The 19282-nt window shown below is 40.6% G+C and overlaps 1 protein-coding gene across 1 annotated transcript in view; it reads right to left on the bottom strand.

Moving 5' to 3' along the window:
* PLEKHG7 (pleckstrin homology and RhoGEF domain containing G7) overlaps window positions 1-18653 on the bottom strand; it is a 31709-nt gene extending 13056 nt beyond the window's left edge. The window contains exons 1-10 of the mRNA XM_034063324.1: window positions 17946-18653; window positions 12559-12701; window positions 11805-11921; window positions 10894-11021; window positions 9556-9596; window positions 7576-7671; window positions 6749-6898; window positions 4677-4772; window positions 2471-2566; window positions 1084-1197 (exon numbers count right to left, since the gene is read on the bottom strand). Of these exons, the coding sequence (XP_033919215.1) occupies window positions 1084-1197; window positions 2471-2566; window positions 4677-4772; window positions 6749-6898; window positions 7576-7671; window positions 9556-9596; window positions 10894-11021; window positions 11805-11921; window positions 12559-12701; window positions 17946-18653 (1689 nt within the window). The remainder of the gene's footprint in view (window positions 1-1083; window positions 1198-2470; window positions 2567-4676; window positions 4773-6748; window positions 6899-7575; window positions 7672-9555; window positions 9597-10893; window positions 11022-11804; window positions 11922-12558; window positions 12702-17945) is intronic.
* Between the last annotated feature and the right edge of the window lie 629 nt (window positions 18654-19282).

Below are 19282 nucleotides of genomic sequence, written 5' to 3' on the forward strand. Positions count from 1 at the left end.
GATAAAACTCCTGGACTGACCTAAAGGCAGTTTAATTGGGTGGAAATGGAGGCAAAGTAAAAATAAAAATAATGGTAAAAGAATTAGAATACACAAAACAAGTGATGCGCAACATAATATGCTCACCACCCACTGACTGATGCCCAGCCAGTCCTCAGGCAGTGGCACCCAGCTAGCTTTACCCCAAGTTTATATGTTGAGCGTGATGCCATGTGGTCTGAAATATTCCTTGGTCAGTTGGGGTCAGCTGTCTCAGCTTTTATCCCTGCCTTTGCAGAGGTTTGTTTGTTCTATTCAGGATGTTCCTTCCCTGAGGGCACATGGGGCAGCAAATACCCATAAATGAGGAAAGCAGCCCTGCTTTCTTGACAGGGCTCAGCCAAAACCCACCCTGTCCTTTCACCAAAGGTGCCAAGAAAGCACTGATGTGCACCTGGATTTCTATTCTCCTTATATTGGCTTTTATCATATAGTCTTTTCCTTACACAGAAGAAACCCATCATAAGCTTCTCCAGTCACTGTGACATAAAGTAGATGCTGGGGGCTGTTTTGTACTCAGGAATGCGAGCCCTATCATCTGCTAAGGAGTGTAATACCCTACATGCTGTGTTCCCACTCAACAGCTAAACCAAGCTGATGTGCAGGACATGCATCAAAGTAACACAACTGAGAAAGATTTTATAATGTGCCTTGATGGATTTTTCTTCCTTTTTTTCTGTAACAATTTCACTTTGTTAAGGTGGAGGTCACCAAGTCAAGGGATTACACACAGAACATGTGATAGAGGCTGGCAGTACGTATTTTCTGCCTTCAAAAATGCAGCCAGTTGTTCCTTTTTTGCTTGCCCCTCTTATCTGTTCTAAATTACAAGCATGGGCTTTCACATGTGCAGAGGAACATATACTCAGAAGGGTGACTTCATATCTGTGATACCTTCTGCAGTTCAAAAAATCTGTGTAAAATGCTAGCTACACAGTTTTGCTTCCAATGAACTTCCCTAGTCTGCTGTTAAAGTTATGTCATGAGGCAGAAAGGCTGAAGACATCACCACCACCATCACCACCATCACCACCATCACTTTACTTTCAGGTAGATGCCAAAATCTTCTCTCTGTCTCAGGTTTTCCAAGTAGAAGACAGCGGAGGTATAATTAAGGCAATAAATCTGATGTGCCTGGCAGAGGTCACCCTGGAAAAACTGCAGAAAAGACTTTGAAACTTATCAAGAAATAAAAATGACATGCCAAAGGGGGAAACAACAGTTTTGGTTTCGTAATGTGTGTTTTACCTGAGATTTACTCCTACCAAGGAAAAGGGGGGAAGAGACAAAGGGGAGTTAAGACAGAAAAGGGCAATTCAAAAAGTAGTAAAAGTGGTAAAGTAGTAAAAACCCCACAACAGTGCTCAAGCAATGTGTGGGAGAACAGTTCTAACAGCTCTCAAGAGGTGTAAAGAATTCTTAGACTTTATTCTCATTAGAAATAAATGTCATGTGAAATTCACGTAGAAGCCAAACATAAACCCCACTATCTATGTAACAGCTTTACATGCACTTGTATAGCATGTCACTTTGAGTGTGTTAGATAGCGCTTTAAAATGTTATATGCCACACATGATAAAACTCACTTTTGTCTGGGATTCCGTCTGTCTCATAGACACATTATTGGTGAGAATGCTTAAAGTCAGAGGTAATGGGGTTGAGAAAATAAGCTCTGGCCTCACTCCCCCTTTTTAAAATCCTAACCCTCAGGTAGGGTCTGGTTTAGTATTTTCCAGAAGTTTTCCGATGGCCTCTGCTACCAGGGAAGGTTCAAGCCCATGAATTGATCTGCTGTCTGTATTAGCATGTCCAACTGTTCAGTCACTGGGAAGCTGTGCAGGAAATACAGTCCCTGGAGACTGCTGTTTGGACAACTGCCATGCTTACCATGAAGACTGCCCAGAAAGGTTGCAGGGCAGTGCTTAGCAGTGGCAGGACAGCTGTGTCTTAGCAGGCAAAGGCCAAAGAGTAAGAAGTATTTCAGTCCCATTGAACTCTTAATGAAGCACTTAAACACACTTGTGAATCTAGTCCATGGAATAAAGGAAGGGTCTATGCAGTGGAGTGAAAGGAGACGGGAACATCCAGTGATAGGGCTGGAGTCTGATCTCAGGGAAAACATCTTCCATAGAGTGAGAAGCTCACGTCTGCCAGTGGCAAAATCCTCTCAAGGTCTGGGCTACTTAATCTCAAGGAAGGGACAATATTTCCACACTTAGCTCCACATATGGAGCACCTTTCCATGACCACCTCAAACATGTCAATGAACGAAAACATCCTACTGAGAGAAGGTGCTTCAGACTGAGACCAAACTGCCTGTGACAGATGGCATATCCTTGACTGATTTGTGTTAAATCACCTGCATGCTATGATAACTGGCCTGCTGCAAGGCCTTCCTGGTATTAAATAAGAATACTGGTAATTATGTTACCTTTCCGAGTATGGAGCTGAAATCCATTGGAGTGTTTGACTTTCTGACATGCTCCTTCACGGCTTCAAAAAAAGTTTCCAGAAAACTGAGACTTATCTAAGCAATGGGAAAAAAGAAGAGGAATTAGCAGCAGCGATCTTCTGAAGTGAAGTTTAAAACAACTTTATTTCCCATCCCTGGTCTCTTCAAAGGCTCCAAGCCCAATGGGGTGCCTATACTTATCTTCCCAGCATTGCCAGAATTATCTTCAGACTTACATCATGAATGCTTTAATTAGAAGTTAAATCAAATCTATACAAATACCCATTTATGTCATGATAATGCCATGTGACAAAAGCTTTGAAACAAGATTAGTTATTCCATTTAAACTTATTTTAGGGCAGCAGCTGTATCTAACATGAATTGACATGAAAAATTAAAATGGATGAATAGTGTCTATTGGAAAACACTGCATAGACCTAGCTGTGATGATAAAGGAGTCTTCATGGCCCTTTGAAGGAGATATCATCTTTCATAGTTTGAGTTTGTTTCATGTATTGGAGATGAAGGAAATCTCTATAAAATGCTGTAAAAAGTCACATATTTCCCAGAAGTTAACTTCATATGTTTGTACTGGATTGAAAGGTGCCCACACTGTCAGTCAGATGGGAATGACAGCTGGTTCCTGAGGCCACACTTGCCTTCTTAGCACACTATTTGCACACAAACTCATGACCAGGCTCAGTTTAGGCCAAATTTTAGTCCAAAAGGAAATATAATCGTCTGTTAAAATGGTATGAACTGCTGTTGTAGGTTCACACACGGTTTTGTTTGGTGTATTTATGGGGACAGTGTTGCTTATAAGATGATGCTTATTGTTTTGTTATGACAAGGGTGTATTTTATGCCCTTTAGAACATGCATTTTTTGATGGATTCAACGTGCTGTCAAGAAGAAATAAAAGGCATTGAAAGCAGGTATTTTCTCCAAAAAGTGATCAATGTTTTATATACAAGTATGAGTAATGCATGACCATTTAACATCCTTATTAATAAAGACAAAAAATTAGAAAACAAAACAGAAAATGTATTAAAGATAATTCTCTCTAGACGTAACCCAGCTCCAACCAAGCTCAAAGCTTTTGTGATTGCTAAATGACACACAGTGTTATAACCCACTTCTTTCCTTGAACAAGAATGAAGGCATCAGTAGCCACACATCAGCTGAACTCTATTAGCTGGCAGCATGTATGGTCTTTGTACACAAGTGCAAGGTGAAACACATCAGCTAAACACCTTTTCTTGTATCGCCAGACCTGCTCAGGTGGTCACTCACAGCAGCTCACCTGGTGTGAGGTTGAGCAGAGCAGAGGTGACTTGCTCATGTGTTTAAGCTCTGGCTAATTGTCCCTATTCTGAAGAGCTTTCCTTCAATTTATGCAGCTGGCGAGTACCTTCCAGAAAGTCACTTTGCTATTAAGGACAAGGTGGCCTGAAAAAGAGCTCTCAAACTAAGAAAAAGTTCTGGTTTGCTTCTAAAGTTATGTAAAAGCTGCTTTGGACTTATGGCTTCCTTTAACTTTCAGAGCTGGAAATGGTTTCCCAGTAACTGGCCACAAGCAGCAAGGAGCTGGAGCTCATCACAGCCAAGCCTTGTGGTCTCCCTCCTCCTGGAAGCTGGAGGGTAAGTAGCACATGAACACGGAGAATCCAGTCTGTGTGGGAAACATCTTTCCACTCACAGTGAGGGAAACCTCAGTGGAGAGGGATGGTCACTTGTTTTAACTTGCCCTGCTGGAGTGGCACAATAGATAGCAAAATTTTTGTGTCCATTTGCAGAAGGAAACTTGTTATTGAATTTATTTTGCTGTTGTTACTGCTTTGCTATGAGGATTGTGCAGTCGGAGTTCACTTCAAAAATCCTTTTAAAAGGATGCTGCTTATGAGAATTTGTCTCAATTTCCTGTTTACTTCAGAAACAGCTGCTAGACAAGCTCTCCTTGCTGTTCAAATGCCTGTCTATCTTTTGCCGGAGGTGCGTGAGAATAATTTGCACTGGTGAAATCTGAACCCCTGATATACCAAATAGAGAGGAAAGAAAGATTAATTATTTGAACTAAGTCCCAGATGTGAGCACTGAATCATAATAGTAACTTTATGGGTGGTTTCTCATCTCCTTTTATTGAGCTGGTCTCTGAACTCAATATGACTGTTATTTTTTTTACTCACCTTGTTTAACTCTTCTAAGTTTGCAAAAAGTCTCCATAAATCCACATCCAAGAGAAGTTCATTACTCTGGAGGTATTTTAGAGTGTTCATAAATACCTTTAAAAACAAAACAAACCATGTTACCTATTGTTTGAGGCCATTCAATGTATCTGTCCTCTTTTTTTCCTTTTTCCTGAAGAGAACATGTTTGCACTGTAATTCTTACTGAATGATGATTTCATCTGGGGAGGGCAGAAGATGCCACTCTGTGAAACTTTTCAAGACATGCCTGAAGGCTAAATATTGGGCTTTGTGTGAGGAGGAGGGTATGAGTGATGTCTCTGGGGTGTTCTGTGGCTGCCACAGAGGCAGCTATGTCCCTGCTGGGTCCTCTAGCATTCTTTCTCTGTGAAAGAATTAATAACATCAGAGTCATTGTTACAGATTTCTGTAATTATGACTTTTCTGAATGCTTTCCTCCATATCCCATGTATCTGCTACTATAGAAGTTGTTTAGAGTTAGTATGGGGGTTAAGAAATGGTTGGAATAGTGTAAGTGGAGGGCTCATGAAGGATTTTCATCTCTTTGGATTGTTTTATTAACATGTATTGAGTGAAAACTGCATGGGTACTTACTGGCTGTTTAAGATTTTATAGTGTTTAAGCTCTGATGGTGATCTTGGAGCTGTGCTGAATCTGACCTAAATCTGAAAAAAGCTTAAACAATGTAGATTACTGAGTTTTTTGTATATGTGTGAAATGCACTAATGGAAAAAAATAAACCCACCAAACTATCATCCAGCTGCCAACACTGAAGGGTCAGAGAGAGGGTATGCTTAGCCTTGTATAATTCTTGTCACTATGAGCAGTTGACCTGAGACCTTAAAGGGGATTTACAGTGGTCTTAAAGTTCCCTGTGGAGATTTGTTAAAATTGGTGGAATATTCCTGTACTGGGAAGCATTTAGAGTAGCAGGTATCTCTAAAACTGGCTGCCCAAATTCAGTGGGTTCCTTCTTTGGCAGAAAAGTTTGGGAAGCTAGCATGGACTGAATAGTTCATCATTCACAGGTCACAAGAGCCTGGCTAAGGTTTGTCTATGGGTTCCTACATCAGACTCGCCAAGGGGCCTGTGTGTCTCATGTTGTTGTCATCCTTCCAAGGATTCACCTGTTTTTAATCTTCTCAGATCCCTGAACAAAGCGTATGGAAGGAAGGATGCTTCCATCTTGCCTTGTACCAACAGCCGGTCCTGGTCAACCCCTTTCCCTTCCTGTTCTGCCCCACCAAGGAGGAATTCAGCTCAGTTCTCTATCCCCTTTTTTTGCAGTACTTCTTGTACTGCCTGGTCTAACTTCTCAGCAACATGGAAAATGTTTCACTAATCTTTTCCTTTGACTAATGAGAAAACAGAAACTTTCTTTGCAGAATAAGAGAAAAGTGATAGGAAGATATTTAGGGAAGCTTCCATCCTTTCAATTGGGTACACTAACTTTCGATGTATGGTGAATGCAAGTTGTACAGCTGTTGTATCAGAGTCTAATATTCTTGTCCATATTTCAAAGCTCTTAAAGTTCACCATGATGCATGCAGACAATTTGGAGTTTTTGGGAGAGGAGTTGTTTCTTAGTTTCCTTGTTTTCTTGCAATATTAGAACTACAGGTCTGCTGAATTCTGAGATTTTCATGCTCTATTTAGGATAATCTAACTATGACTCTATAGGAAGTTAAACTGAGATTATAGTGTTACAGACCAGTGGTAGAGAAACATCTACTATGGTCAACTGGGGAGTGGTTTCAGTTCACCATTAGTGAGAAGAATAGGAGACTATCAGCTGAAATTACTGGCAGGATCTGCAATCAGATGGCATTTGCAAAGCATTAGAAAGTGATATCTGGAAGAAGAGATGCTATAAAAAAGTAAAAAACCAAAGGGAACTGTGGAAACAGGATGAGCAAGCAAGATGGGAGAAAAACCAACTGCTTAAATCATTCCCCCACAGACAGTCAATGAAAGGTTACAGTTTGCTTTATGTCTGCCATGCTGACAGCAGGGCAAAAAACTTATTTTTGAGAAATTAAATCTGAAGTTACCATTTTGAGGACCAGCAAATGATCCAGAAAGTAGGTGCATTCGCTTGTGAAAAGTTCCCACACTGCTGCTTCTTTTTTCACTTCGAACCGGCTGTCGACATCTTTCTGCTCTGTCTGTTGCGCCTTCATAAATTCATGCCAAGATTTACTCTATTGATTGAAGAAAAAAGAAAACCACTGACTGTTGCAAAGAGCCTGACTGCCGGGGTCAGCAATTCATCTGAAAGCTTAAAGAGGCCTTCAAAAGAGATTTTAAAAACTGATGTTATCCTTCAAAATACTGGTAACATAAAAGTACTGAATCTGAAAATAACACAGTATGATAGTCTATGTTTGAAGGATGCTGTATGAAAAAAATAGTGGGCAGCTTGCAAATGGTAAGGAATTTAATCTGTTGTGCTGTTGCTGGAAAGCAGGGATGTATGAGAACTTCCTATTTTCCAGATGGTGTAATCAAAGTACAGAAGGACTGGGTCTTCACAGGTACTTAGATACTTTGTTTAGTCCTAAGGCTGCTGCTACCACCTCAGTGACCTGCTCCAAAATCAGTTCCTTGCAAATCCCCTTGCCCCTCCATTTCACAGAATCATAGAATCAACTAGGCTGGAGTAGATATTTAAGATCATGAAGTCCAACTGCTACCCCAGGACTTCCAAGTCAACCATTAAACCATATCACTAAGGGTCTCAAAAATATACCTTTTGCTTATGTATTAATTTTACAAAAAGATCTCTTAATGTAATGAAAAATGGTAACTTGAAAATAAGACAAAGTTTTTATCCCCTTCTTTGAATATCCTTGGTACAGTATACTTAGTATTTTGATACCTTAAAGCAGAAAAATTCATACGTGCTGCAGTCTATGATCTTAAGAGTTGAAAGACAGTTTTCCAGATCAGATACTTGCTTCTGTTTGTCTTTACCCTGTTGAATAACAAAAAAATATCCCTAATTCATACAGTATTTTAAAGACTGTTAAGAAGTTTACCCAGTTCAGTTCATCTTGCTCTGATCTGTAAGGAGTGATTTTCTTTTATCTCCAAGATTCTCCTACACAGACATGAAGCATTGATGGCAGGTTTAGTTGTAGCTATGGGTGGGGTGTGTAGGTATGTAAGGTATTATTTATGTAACACAGAAATTTTTGCCAGGGCAATTCATCGGTATGGTAATAACAAATAATGGGCTATCTCTGAAGACAGAGCAAATAAAAGCCTTTGCTTCCTTCAGCCCTGCCAGAAGGAGGGAACAAAAACCTCATGGTTGAAATCATCCTCCTGCCATAGGCATGCAAAGTTTGCAGGCTTGTTTGTTTTTTTTGGGCTACATGTTGAGAAAAACTCCTTTGGTCAACCTCAGAGTAGTGTCGATAAAATGAGCTTCAGAAAGCTTGGAGAGCAGGAGGAGTTTGTGAGGGATCATGGAATAAATACAATTGCTTTTGGTTTGGCTTTATTTTTCAGGCCAACAGTGTCATGTAAAAAGTTTAACCAATATTTATGAACTATAAATTAGTGCTGTGAGCACAAACTTGTAAGGTAAGTCTGTATGTAAGGTGTTTGCTTAAGTTTTATCTGCTCTCTGGAACAGTATGCTCTTACTTTATGGATTTCTGTTGCCTGAACTTTAGGCACTGAATGCAAGCCAATTTTGAAATATGTGTTTGATGATAATATTTGAAATTCAGAGTTTAAGCTCAACTCTTAATTTTGAAAGTTAGCTTGAAATGAAGCAGAAACAGTAACGCAATTTTATATACACCCACTTAACCAATGAACCCACAAGTTTCATGGAATTCAATAGTTTCAGAAATCACTTTTGGCTAAATATCAAATGCATTTTATTGCTGAGTTAAAATATTTTTCTTAATTTAAAAATTCTCAGTTTTAGACCATGCTCCTTCAAATGGTGTAAGAATGCTATCAAATGACGTGGGGATTATTGCATGTGTAATCTGAGTATTTGTATTGGTTTCACTTGCACAAACTCTCCTTTGCTAGTTGAGATTTAGAAGATAAAATGCAAATAATATGAGGAAGGGACTGCACACAATTCCATGTTTAAGAGTGCAAAGACATCAAGACACTTGTAAATGGTCTTTTCTGAAATGATGAACAACATTCATAAGGGAAATTTAAATACCATAGTAGCTGAAAATTTTCATAACTGGAAAAGACACAGAAATGTGTTAGACAAGGAAATTAACTGAACTGTGTTGGTGTTTATGCTTATTCTAGCAAGTGCGCGTGTGGGGTGCCCATGAGGACAGGAAAGGCATAAGAAAGCATCCAGAAAGCTACTTTAATGGGTAGAGCCTAGATCCCTCCCATATGAGTGGGAGTTAGGCAAATATTCCAGAGCCTTAAGGGCCTAAGATCTAGGTTGGCATGCGGAAAATACAGGATACATTGTGGTCAAAGCAACAATGAGACTGGCTTGCCAACCTTGTGCCCTTTTACGCTGGGGAGCTGCACTGGACCTGCTGCTACTCCTGAACACTTTGAACAAGAGAGAGCTCTTGTGCTGTCTTCCCAGCTAAGGACACCTCTCCTTCCACCACCCATGGGGAAGCAGAGCAGCAGCACTGACTGTTTTCATGTGCAGTGGTGCTGGTGACTGCGCTGAAGCTACCCGCCTCCATTGCAGGTAAATGGCCAAGCCCAGGGTGGGCTGAGACCTCTGAGTTCAGCTCACCTGCTGGCTGCCATTCTCCAGAGGCAGTAAAGTAAAGGAATTCTTTTTTACCCAAGTTAGTTGTGGAAGAAGGCAAGGTCAGTGCAAGGGGGAACAAAGAAGTCAAATACTCACAACTCCTCTTTTGGCAAATGGCCACCTTGTTTTTTTGGACTCTAATGGGTAAAACAAGCAAGTTATTAGTAAGGAAACAAATAACTAAAAATAAAACTGTTATTTATATGTTTTGGTTTGTGGGGTTTTTTTGTGGTTTTTTTTTGTGTTTGTTTTTTTTTTTTTAAGATGAAGCCTGATATATTATATTCTACTTGGCTCAGATTTAATGCTTGTGTTTAGACAGTTTGTGCACCAGACTTAAAACCCATTAAGCATGTTGGGTTCCTCCCAGCAAGAATTATGTCTGTCTGTGATGGGATCTTGAATGATGCTAAACACTCCCACTTGCTGCAGATGATCAGTGTGTGATTGCCAGTTCTTTACATGGGAAAACACATCATACCTTAAGATATCAGTTGTTTTAAAGCAAGAATTGGGCTTTGTCTGCTCATTAGTGATATCTTGGAGCTATGCAGGTATTTAAAACTCCTGTGAATAAACAACCCTACAAGCTCTGAGCCTCAGATCTGTCATGGGACTGACACAATGCTGTAGGCTGTAACTCATGGTCTTTAGTGAGGTGCAGGGAAATCTAAGGATCTAGATGTAGGAGTACACTGGGTGAGGGGTGAGGAATGCCTGTGTTTGTTCCCAAGAAATTTGGAACAAATTTCTTCTATATGTGGCACCTATCTTTAGGCAAGTGTGTGACTGGGAATCACAGTCAAAACTTTCTCCTTTTGGTTTTTGAAGGCCTTCATCACTCTGTGTGGGGATGGCTGACTTGTTTGCTTTTATGAAGCTGCTGGTTGTGACCTTGACTGACTTGTTTCTTAAGGAACTTTGATGTCTGGTCACCAGCAATCTCTCTATGTTCCACAGCAGGTATTTGTGGACATTGATTGCAGGTCCACATTTTGCTGGTGGAAGTTCTTTCGAGCAACCTCTAGCCATAAGCTGGTTCTGCTACCCTTGTGGTTGAACACTGCTGGAAAGGGTTGCAAGGGCCAACCTCTCCCTTCTGCTTGGAGCTGTACAGGTTGGGATTTGTAACTCAACTGCTTGTGGATGGAGATCCTGGTTTGGGCTCTGGTTGTGCCTGGTCTATGGAGGAGGGAGGTTATGTGTCCTCCCCACCTCGTCTACCTATTACATTTTATATTCAACAACAACATTCAGGCAAAAAGAATAAACTGAGGGGAATTTTTAAATTAGCAATGCAGTCTCTTTGGTGTGGGTTAACAGGATCCCCCACTAAGGCTGTACTGCCTCGTATGTGATCATTGCACTGATCCTGCCTCCCCATCCCACACACACATGCACTTTCAGATGAACAAAGCCCACCCCATATCTGACCTGCACTTAGGAAGAGGGCGGCGTGGGGCAGGTAATCCATTGCAGTGTCTGACACCAGGAGGTCTCCAGGGAACACCTCGAGTCCCGGCAGACTCACTACCACAGAGCTACGCCTGCGCCCTTCTTGTCTGTGAGATACAACAACAACAACAACCCATCATCCCTCTCTGCTCATGGCTGCAAGAGGAAGCTTCTGAAGCACTCATTTGAGCTAAAAACCCCAAGTCACAGAGGCTATGAAATGAGCTAAAGGAACAATGGGTACAAAATTTCAGTGATCAACAGGACATATCTAATTATCTCTCTAACTCCGCATTGTTGCTGAGATCAAGGTGCTTATGACCATGGCTTGCCGCAGATAATAGGTACTTAGGGAGTTTAAACATGGGAAATTCCCGGGTTCTTCTGAGACTAGGCAAAAAAGTGAGTGGAAATTTAGGACTGCATGTTTTGGCACTGGAGAACAAAGGACTAGTTAAATCCCATGTGCCTAGTTGATGTGTGGGTTGTCATTACTTTTAACCTTCATATAGCTTGTGAGATTTCAACAAAAGACGGCACACTAGTGAAATAGTTAAAATGTTGGGTATTTATTTTTTAATATTTAACCTTTTGGCCAGTTTGTGCTATTGTTTTTAAATCTTTTTGACATTTTTCTGTTAATTTAAATATTTTGTGTTTTGAATGTAGTATGACTTAGTGTCCCTGCTAATCAAGACCAGATGATTCCTTTTAACTCTTGTTGTTACTAATAGAGGGTGTTGTCCAGGATATAGACCTATCAAGTGAAGTGACACAGACATTCTATATCCAATAGCATGTTTGCGCCAGAAGCTGCTTGCATTCAAATACAGAAACTACTGGTGCACATCAAAATCTTTTTAGATTTTGCTAGTAACTCACACCAATACCTAATTAATTTTGTTAGTGCACTGCTGCAAAGTGACTGGTGTCTACAGCTGCCTTTTTTATTGTCTTCAACTGACTGATGCATGAAGACTCCATTCAAATGGTCAGTAGCTAAGTAGCTGAGGGAAGAAGCATCAAGTATGTGTAAATCACCACCTATTGTGTACAGTATTTTAGGTCAGTTAAATGTAATTACTGGGTTGGTTTTTTTTTTTTGCCAAGGCAGATATGTTACTGAATACCTAGCCACTTGCCAAGGCCTCATGTGAAACCTGGCAGGTATGTTTTTCCCCCATAAGTGCAACTTATCAAGTTGCAGGTGAGCTCTGATGGAACAAACTGGGATTTGCTATGTATAGCAGGACATGGAGGTTATGCTTTTTGTTAAGAACTGAGAGTGACATTGCTTGCAGCTGCTTTAGCTCAACCAGTTGAATTGTGTAGATGAAAGACTGGTCCTAACAACAGAGAGGGTTGTAGGCTAACAGGAGGGCCAGGTCTTGGACTTTTAACACTTGAAATATGGGCATATTACAGCTTGGAAACTACATGATGAGGAGTTTACAATGTGCAATGGTTGAGTTCTCTAAGTGTTTTACCTTTTCTGGTAGTCCTGCTGAATGGGGAACACTGGATCTGTTTGTTTAAGTGGGATTTACAAGGAGACTGAGTTTCATCATGAAATTGAACCTAACACATGGTTCGTTAGAGCTTTTATGGGTGAGGTCTGTTTCTTGGTTGTCTGCAAGGCCATACCAGTGCAGGCAGATCACTTCTTTATGAGGGAAGCGAGTGCAAGTTTTAAGAGTTGGTAACACTTGTATTAAGGTGTTTCTGAAACCTTCAGTGATGCCACAATGTAATGTCTTGGGCAGCTGAGGTATTATACAATCCAGATGCTGCAATAGAATACAAAGATAATTCTTAAAGTTGTCACTCCTGTACTAGGAAAGTCAGGAGACCCTTTTCAGGTTTGAGTTACAGAAAATTTTTGCCAACGTATTATTGATTTTTAAAGTATCTAGCCTACTTCAATTTCAGAATATATTTTGAAGTTGGAGACTAGTGGCTTATGAAGATAAGTAATGAGAAACATAGTTTCATTGTGACTGAATTAAATGGCATTACCTTCCTAGATGAAAAAATCCTTGAGCTTCAAACCCACATATGTTTAAGCAAGCTCTTCACATAGGTAATCACACCTGTGATATGTGGAAGCATGCCAAGGTCACTTGCATGTGTATCTGCAATATGCCTCTGCAATCTTACATGCCTGGGCCAGTTAATGGCTTACTTACATGACTAAATGATGTACTCATGCTTCACAGATGAAGGTACAGGTATCTGTTATCAACTGGCCTGATGTCTGCATGTCTTAGATGTGTTAGATGTTTTTCTTGGTTTTTCTGTAGAAATTAAACTACTGGAGTGCTGTGTAATGAACTTTGCCAGTTTTTGAGTCTATGTGCAGTGTTTTAGAATCTGTTCATGCCTACAGACCCTTTAGCTTTGCACTTTTCTTTAGATTTTTTGTTTGTTTGTTTTGTTTTCTTACAAGGGGCAGAGGAGTGAAGGGTTGAGTGAAACAAGCCCTCATACTTTAGGGATGACTTCAAGCATCTGGGGAATGCAACAATTCCTTCTTTAATCTACTTGTTTTGTGAAACAAGATAATGTCATAGATTATCCTTACAAAGTTATGGAATATTATTAAAGACACTGAAAAAGCTCATGGTCTGGAAAAATAAATATCCTGTGTATATAGTTTGTAGGGCACAGAGAGTTTCAGCTGATTGCCTTTTAGAGGTTTGTATCTGTATATCCATAATCTTAGCCTAACTAGCTGTCCCAAGAAACAGATGTCTCTATAAATCATCTTGCTTAAATAGCAGGTATGTTAGTTTTAGAAATAACCACTACATAACAATAAAAGCAACTGAAGAGGTTATGAAGGTCAATGTTGTATCTCAATATCTCAGTATTGAGATAGATGTTAGATATCATCCAAGCCATTCAGGAAGTGTATTTGGACTCCCTGATTCAAAGTGTTGGTATGACACTTTACAGGCATATGAGACATTAAAAGAGGAAGAGGAGCATTTCAGATAGATGAGGCCAGCTCCCTCAGTTAATTGAAAAGGATCTGCCTTGTCAGTTGGCTTTAGTGTCTTGCCTTGTCCCAGCCAAACCTCTCTGTCCTTTCTGCTTATGTATTTTGGCTGATTATATTTAATCAGCAGCATTCCAGCATGTTGCCATGCCGACAGAGATGTACTGGCATTCCAGACTGAGGGCTGTGTGTGGGAACACTGTTTAAAAAGAGCATTGCTGCTTTAAGAAAGACTTTTGAAAGTACTCCCTCTGCAAGTAGGGAGAAGAGGTATTCATTAAAACTGAAGGATGGATGTATGATTTTTAACTGGGATGCTATATAAGTCAGTCTTGGAGGGTAGTTGCTGTCTGTCTCATTGCCATTCTAGATGGGGAGAATAACCTGACATTTCAAGCAGTTTTCTCTGGATGTGATAAAAAGGGATTAGCTGTTAAGGAGTTAGACAAATGATTCAGATAAAGAAGGAGCTGAATATAGCCTTTGCCCAGACCTTGGACTAAATTCAACTTGACAAAAAAAAGCTTATACATGCTGGTTATTTTTGTTTTATATTTCTACATTCTAATATTAGTCAAGACAAAAAAATAGAAATTCTGATACATCATCCAAACCTCCTTTGGTCAGTCTTTTGCGTTGGTGGCTGTGGAACAAAGCTTGTGTTGTTCTTTGTGTGATTTCTTGATTTCTAAAATGTCTGGATAGGAGTCTCGAGCCAATATATCAGCTGGCATATAGAATCATAGAATCATAGAATGGTTTGGGTTGGAAAGGACCCTAAGATCATCTAGTTCCAACCCCCTGCCATGGGCAGGGACACCTCACACTAAACCATGTCACCCAAGGCTTCATCCAACCTGGTCTTGAACACTGCCAGGGATGGAGCATTCACAACCTCCCTGGGCAACCCATTCCAGTGCCTCACCACCCTAACAGTAAAGAACTTCCTCATTATATCCAATCTAAACCTCCCCTGTTTAAGTTTTAACCCGTTACCCCTTGTCCTATCACTACAGTCCCTAACGAGTAGTCCCTCACCAGCATCCCTGTAGGCCCCCTTCAGATACTGGAAGGCTGCTATGAGGTCTCCCTGCAGCCTTCTCTTCTCCAGGCTGAACAGCCTCAACTTTCTCAGCCTGTCTTCATATGGGAGGTGCTCCAGTCCCCTGATCATCCTCGTGGCCTCCTCTGGACTTGTTCTAACAGTTCCATGTCCTTTTTATGTTGAGGACACCAGAACTGCACACAATGCTCCAAGTGAGGTCTCACGAGAGCAAAGTAGAGGGGCATATAGTGGCTTCCTTCTGAAGATGCCAGGAAAGTGGCATTAAATGTTCAATGTTCTCCTGTTTAGCCATTTGCACTCAGTATCCTTCAAATCCCTGAAGTTTGCTACAGATCACACAAGTCTTCACCTTGTCAGTGAGATACATGTCACAGTTTTCAATTTGGTCAGAGCGGATCACCTGTCTTCACACCAAGATGCAAAGATGTCTCTGTCCCCTCCTCTCTCAATCTCCATTGTTAGTTAAAAATACTGAAGAGTGGGTTTGAAATTGCAACAATTCAGAAAATTTGGGAGGCCTGTTCTGCAGGGAACATGATTTCAAGGCCCGCCTGGACAAGTTCCTGTGTGACGTACTCTAGGTTACCCTGCTCTTGCAGGGGGGTTGGACTAGATGATCTTTCGAGGTACCTTCCAATCCTTGGGATTCTGTGATTCTGTGACCCAGATGCACGTACACATCTGTTAAGCTTTGTCTAGGGAGCTGCCTTGTGTAATGGCTCATAGATCGCATCAGCCTGCTCCAATCCACCCAGTCCCAAACATAAATGTGCTTGAAACAGAGACCTGTTTATAAACTGCAGGTTATAACAGAGCTTTTACCTGAAAAATGAATAAACATTGGGAAGAGGAGATACAGCTCAAATAATGATGTTTACTGCTTTAACAAGTGAAATACTTTATGGTAGAGTCACAGAAGAAGTGTATTGTTGTTTGTTGTGGGGCTACTTCTGTCTTTGCCAAGACTTGCTCACCAGTGCTTTTGCTTTTAATATACCTCACTCACCTGCATGACACACCTGAAATCTTCAAGGGGATCATGCAGTCTAGTGAGCACTGCACCATCCAGCAGTGAGAAAGATAGGGCTATTAAGGGAGGTACTAGCTCCAACTTCCTTGTTGTGTGGGGAAGAAAATAAACTTTGTTTCCCTTCTGTAAACATTTGAACTTCTGGAGGAAACAAACATAGCCAAATCAAAATAATTTCTAATCAAGCTTTTACTGTCTGACAACTGCTTCTAAGAGCTTGATGGAAATTGCTGCACAGGTCTATGGTAAGCAGCACCTTATATTGCTTGCGCTTGAATTGCAAAATTCAAGAATTCTTCTCAGTTTGTAGGATTAACAATCTCCCCATCTAGTAGCAAACCTAGATCTGCTTTGCTTATATGTGAGAACAATATTGAGCTGTTCCACTAGCTTCTTTGCTCCCATTTTCCTTCCCACAAAGTTTTGAAGAATGTTGCTCAAGATTATGAGATGTTTAACATTCTTCAAGCAGAAACTTGACACTGCTAATCCAAACAGTCAGACCTTTTGGTAGTTAGTTCTTAGTGCAGAGCTATGCTGGTCCAGCTGAAATATTGCGTGAAATATAGCTAAGCATGTTGGGGAGAGGGCCAGCTTTGAAAGAAAATCTCATTAAAAAGTTTAGTTTAACAAGCTGTGATAGGCATTTCACAAAACCAATCTATGAATTCAAGTTGAATTACACATATGTCTTCTTGTTCAGTTTTGTCTTAGAGTGAAGTGGATTAATTAAAAATGTAGAGAAGTGAAGCTTAGGGGAAGATAAAACAAATATATGCATACCTTTGTATAGGCAATCCACCCTGCTGAAAGAAAGTGAGATATTCTTGTTAGTTGGTCAGACAGCAAGAAAGCAGTCTGATTTTATTAAAAAAAAGTACTCATTAAGACAAATGTACTACATAGACTTAAGCATTGGTTTCTTTTACTGTTGTGAAGAAAGGAGAATTCGTTTGATATCCAGAATGTTTTGTGTATTTGAAGGAGGGGGGGAAATAGCTTTTGGTCTGTGGCACAAAAGTACCCAGTTACTAAAGAGCTATTTGACACCATCTTGTTCAGTTCAGTGAAATGTGTGTAGGTGCTTTGTGTAAAAACAGAGTCAAGCACATGTCTAAATTCGGCTACTTGTGCAAGTAATGTATGGTCTTTGAGAGTAGATCTGGCAGCAAACCTGGCTTACGTGGTGCCTCTTCTTTTGTCCTTGCAGTGAAGTTATGGCAGATAGCTGAATGGTAATTTGCTTCTAGGGAAAGAAGAAAAACTAGAAGCTAGTAAGCTAGCTTCTCCCTTGCTTGTTACTGACATTGGCACTTGCTACACCAGTGTATCTTTGCTGTTTTGGAGCTGAACTTAAAACTGAAGGGGGGCAGTGAGTGACAGAGCTGGCAGAGGTAAGTGGAAATCAAGAAAGGGTATGAGACCTCTTCCTTTGGTAGTAGGAAACCTTACATTTGGCTCAACCATCTCGACTGACATCATTTTTGGGGTTTGGAGGGTTAACAATCCTATACTATAAAACAGAATAGAGAACTGCCCCGTTTTAGGAGGAACCCTGCTGAAGGATCCTGGAAAATAAATCTTGTATAACCCAAGCTAGAACTGCGTGAATCATTTAGTTTTGTTCTTTCATAGCCCCAAAACCAGTTATACTGGTCCACCAGGGTGAATGGACAGAAGTGAGAAAGAGTGGCCATGTGCAGAAGCAGACTAGGCCAACCTGGTCACCACAAGTCTGGAACCATTGTCTCTTGCTTATTTAGAAGGAAGTATCTCCCTTCCTGATAACTCAGAAGTCAGTCTGTTATATCAAAGGAACACAGGCCAGGCTGCATTTCAGGTTAAGAACTGTGATTTTGTTTGTGCTCTTAGCCATGATGGACTAATACTGAACATGCAAGACTGAAAAGGAGATTGCATCATTCTGTTTCTCCTACCTGGACATCCTCCTGTGGTGCAGGGGTGAGACTAGGGATTCTCCTAGTCAGGGTAGCACAGTTGGCTCTTTGAGAGTTTTGGAGTCTCTCACTGATATTGCCATTGCTGAGAGGACCTTTTTGGCTTGGCAGGTTTGATCTGGGGCTGGCAGATACTGAGTTTGCACTAGTTGTTTCAGGCTTGGCTTTGGAAGACAGTAATTTTGCATGAACACAAGAAGGCAACAACAATGAGGAAGTTGTAGTACACCGAGGTGGACTCTTGCAAATGTGGTGGAGAGAGCTGTTGTATTCCTTTAAATTCCCTAGCTGAGCTGTGTCAGAACAGTCCTGGAGTGACAGTGCTTGTGAAGCAGAGGTCATCCTTAGACGTCTTAAAGTTGGGGAAGTGGAAATTCTGGCCAGAGCATGCCGGTCAAACTGGAAGGGTGTGTGGTGACTCCCAATGGACTCCTCCACAGGAAGCTTCAGAACTGAAGGCTCTGTATAGCCCTGTCTTTGAATGTAGTCGTCTGGAGGCATGGCAGTGTCCTCCATACAAACTGATACTGCCTGTGTTTCACAGCAGCTGGAGACATCTTCTGGACTGCTGCTTCCAGACAAAGCAACATTTTCGTTATGATGATCAGCTTCCCTGTTTGGAAGTTCCACACTGATGCAGGTTTCCTTGACCAGGTCTGGAGAATATTCAGACTTTGTTTGTTGCATTCTTTATTTGCAGCATGAAGATTTATAGATGCTAGCAAACATGGTCAGAAAAAGCTCTTAGTAACTGGCCACAGGAATTTTTATATGGGAAAACATGCAAATGGAAAAAAAAATTAAGCAAAATAATGCAAATATGTGCACTAGCACAGGAACAATTGCCCACACTTCAAATCCTGCTTAAATGTGAGTTTTAACAGTTTCAGGACCCAATTTCAGCAAGTAACGGTTTAATGGTTAACTTGAGTGTGCAAGGAGTGTCAGCATCAGTCAGTTGAATGAATTAGGTGGTAATGAGTAACCCTGTAATTAGGAACTCTGCCATCTAATTTCTTGTTGCCACTCCCCCATCAATAAGTGAATTTATGACACTGCTGTATGTGGGATAAAAATGAAATCACTAGCTCTCTGGACTCCTAAATGTTGCAAAATCATTTATGACCAATACTAATTACTTGCTGAATGCTTAAGCAAATGCAATTTGACATTTATATAAGGTGAGTTTAATCACTTTTTTTCTTTATCAGGAAAAGTATTTTGTAGTAAACATTATGTAGGCAACAAATCAAAGTTATCTGTTGACTGATCAGTAAATACTCTTATGTTCTGTGATTCACAAAGCTATATTTTAA

This window comes from Melopsittacus undulatus, chromosome 5, assembly GCF_012275295.1.
Source record: "Melopsittacus undulatus isolate bMelUnd1 chromosome 5, bMelUnd1.mat.Z, whole genome shotgun sequence".
In the NCBI taxonomy this organism is placed as follows: domain Eukaryota; kingdom Metazoa; phylum Chordata; class Aves; order Psittaciformes; family Psittaculidae; genus Melopsittacus; species Melopsittacus undulatus.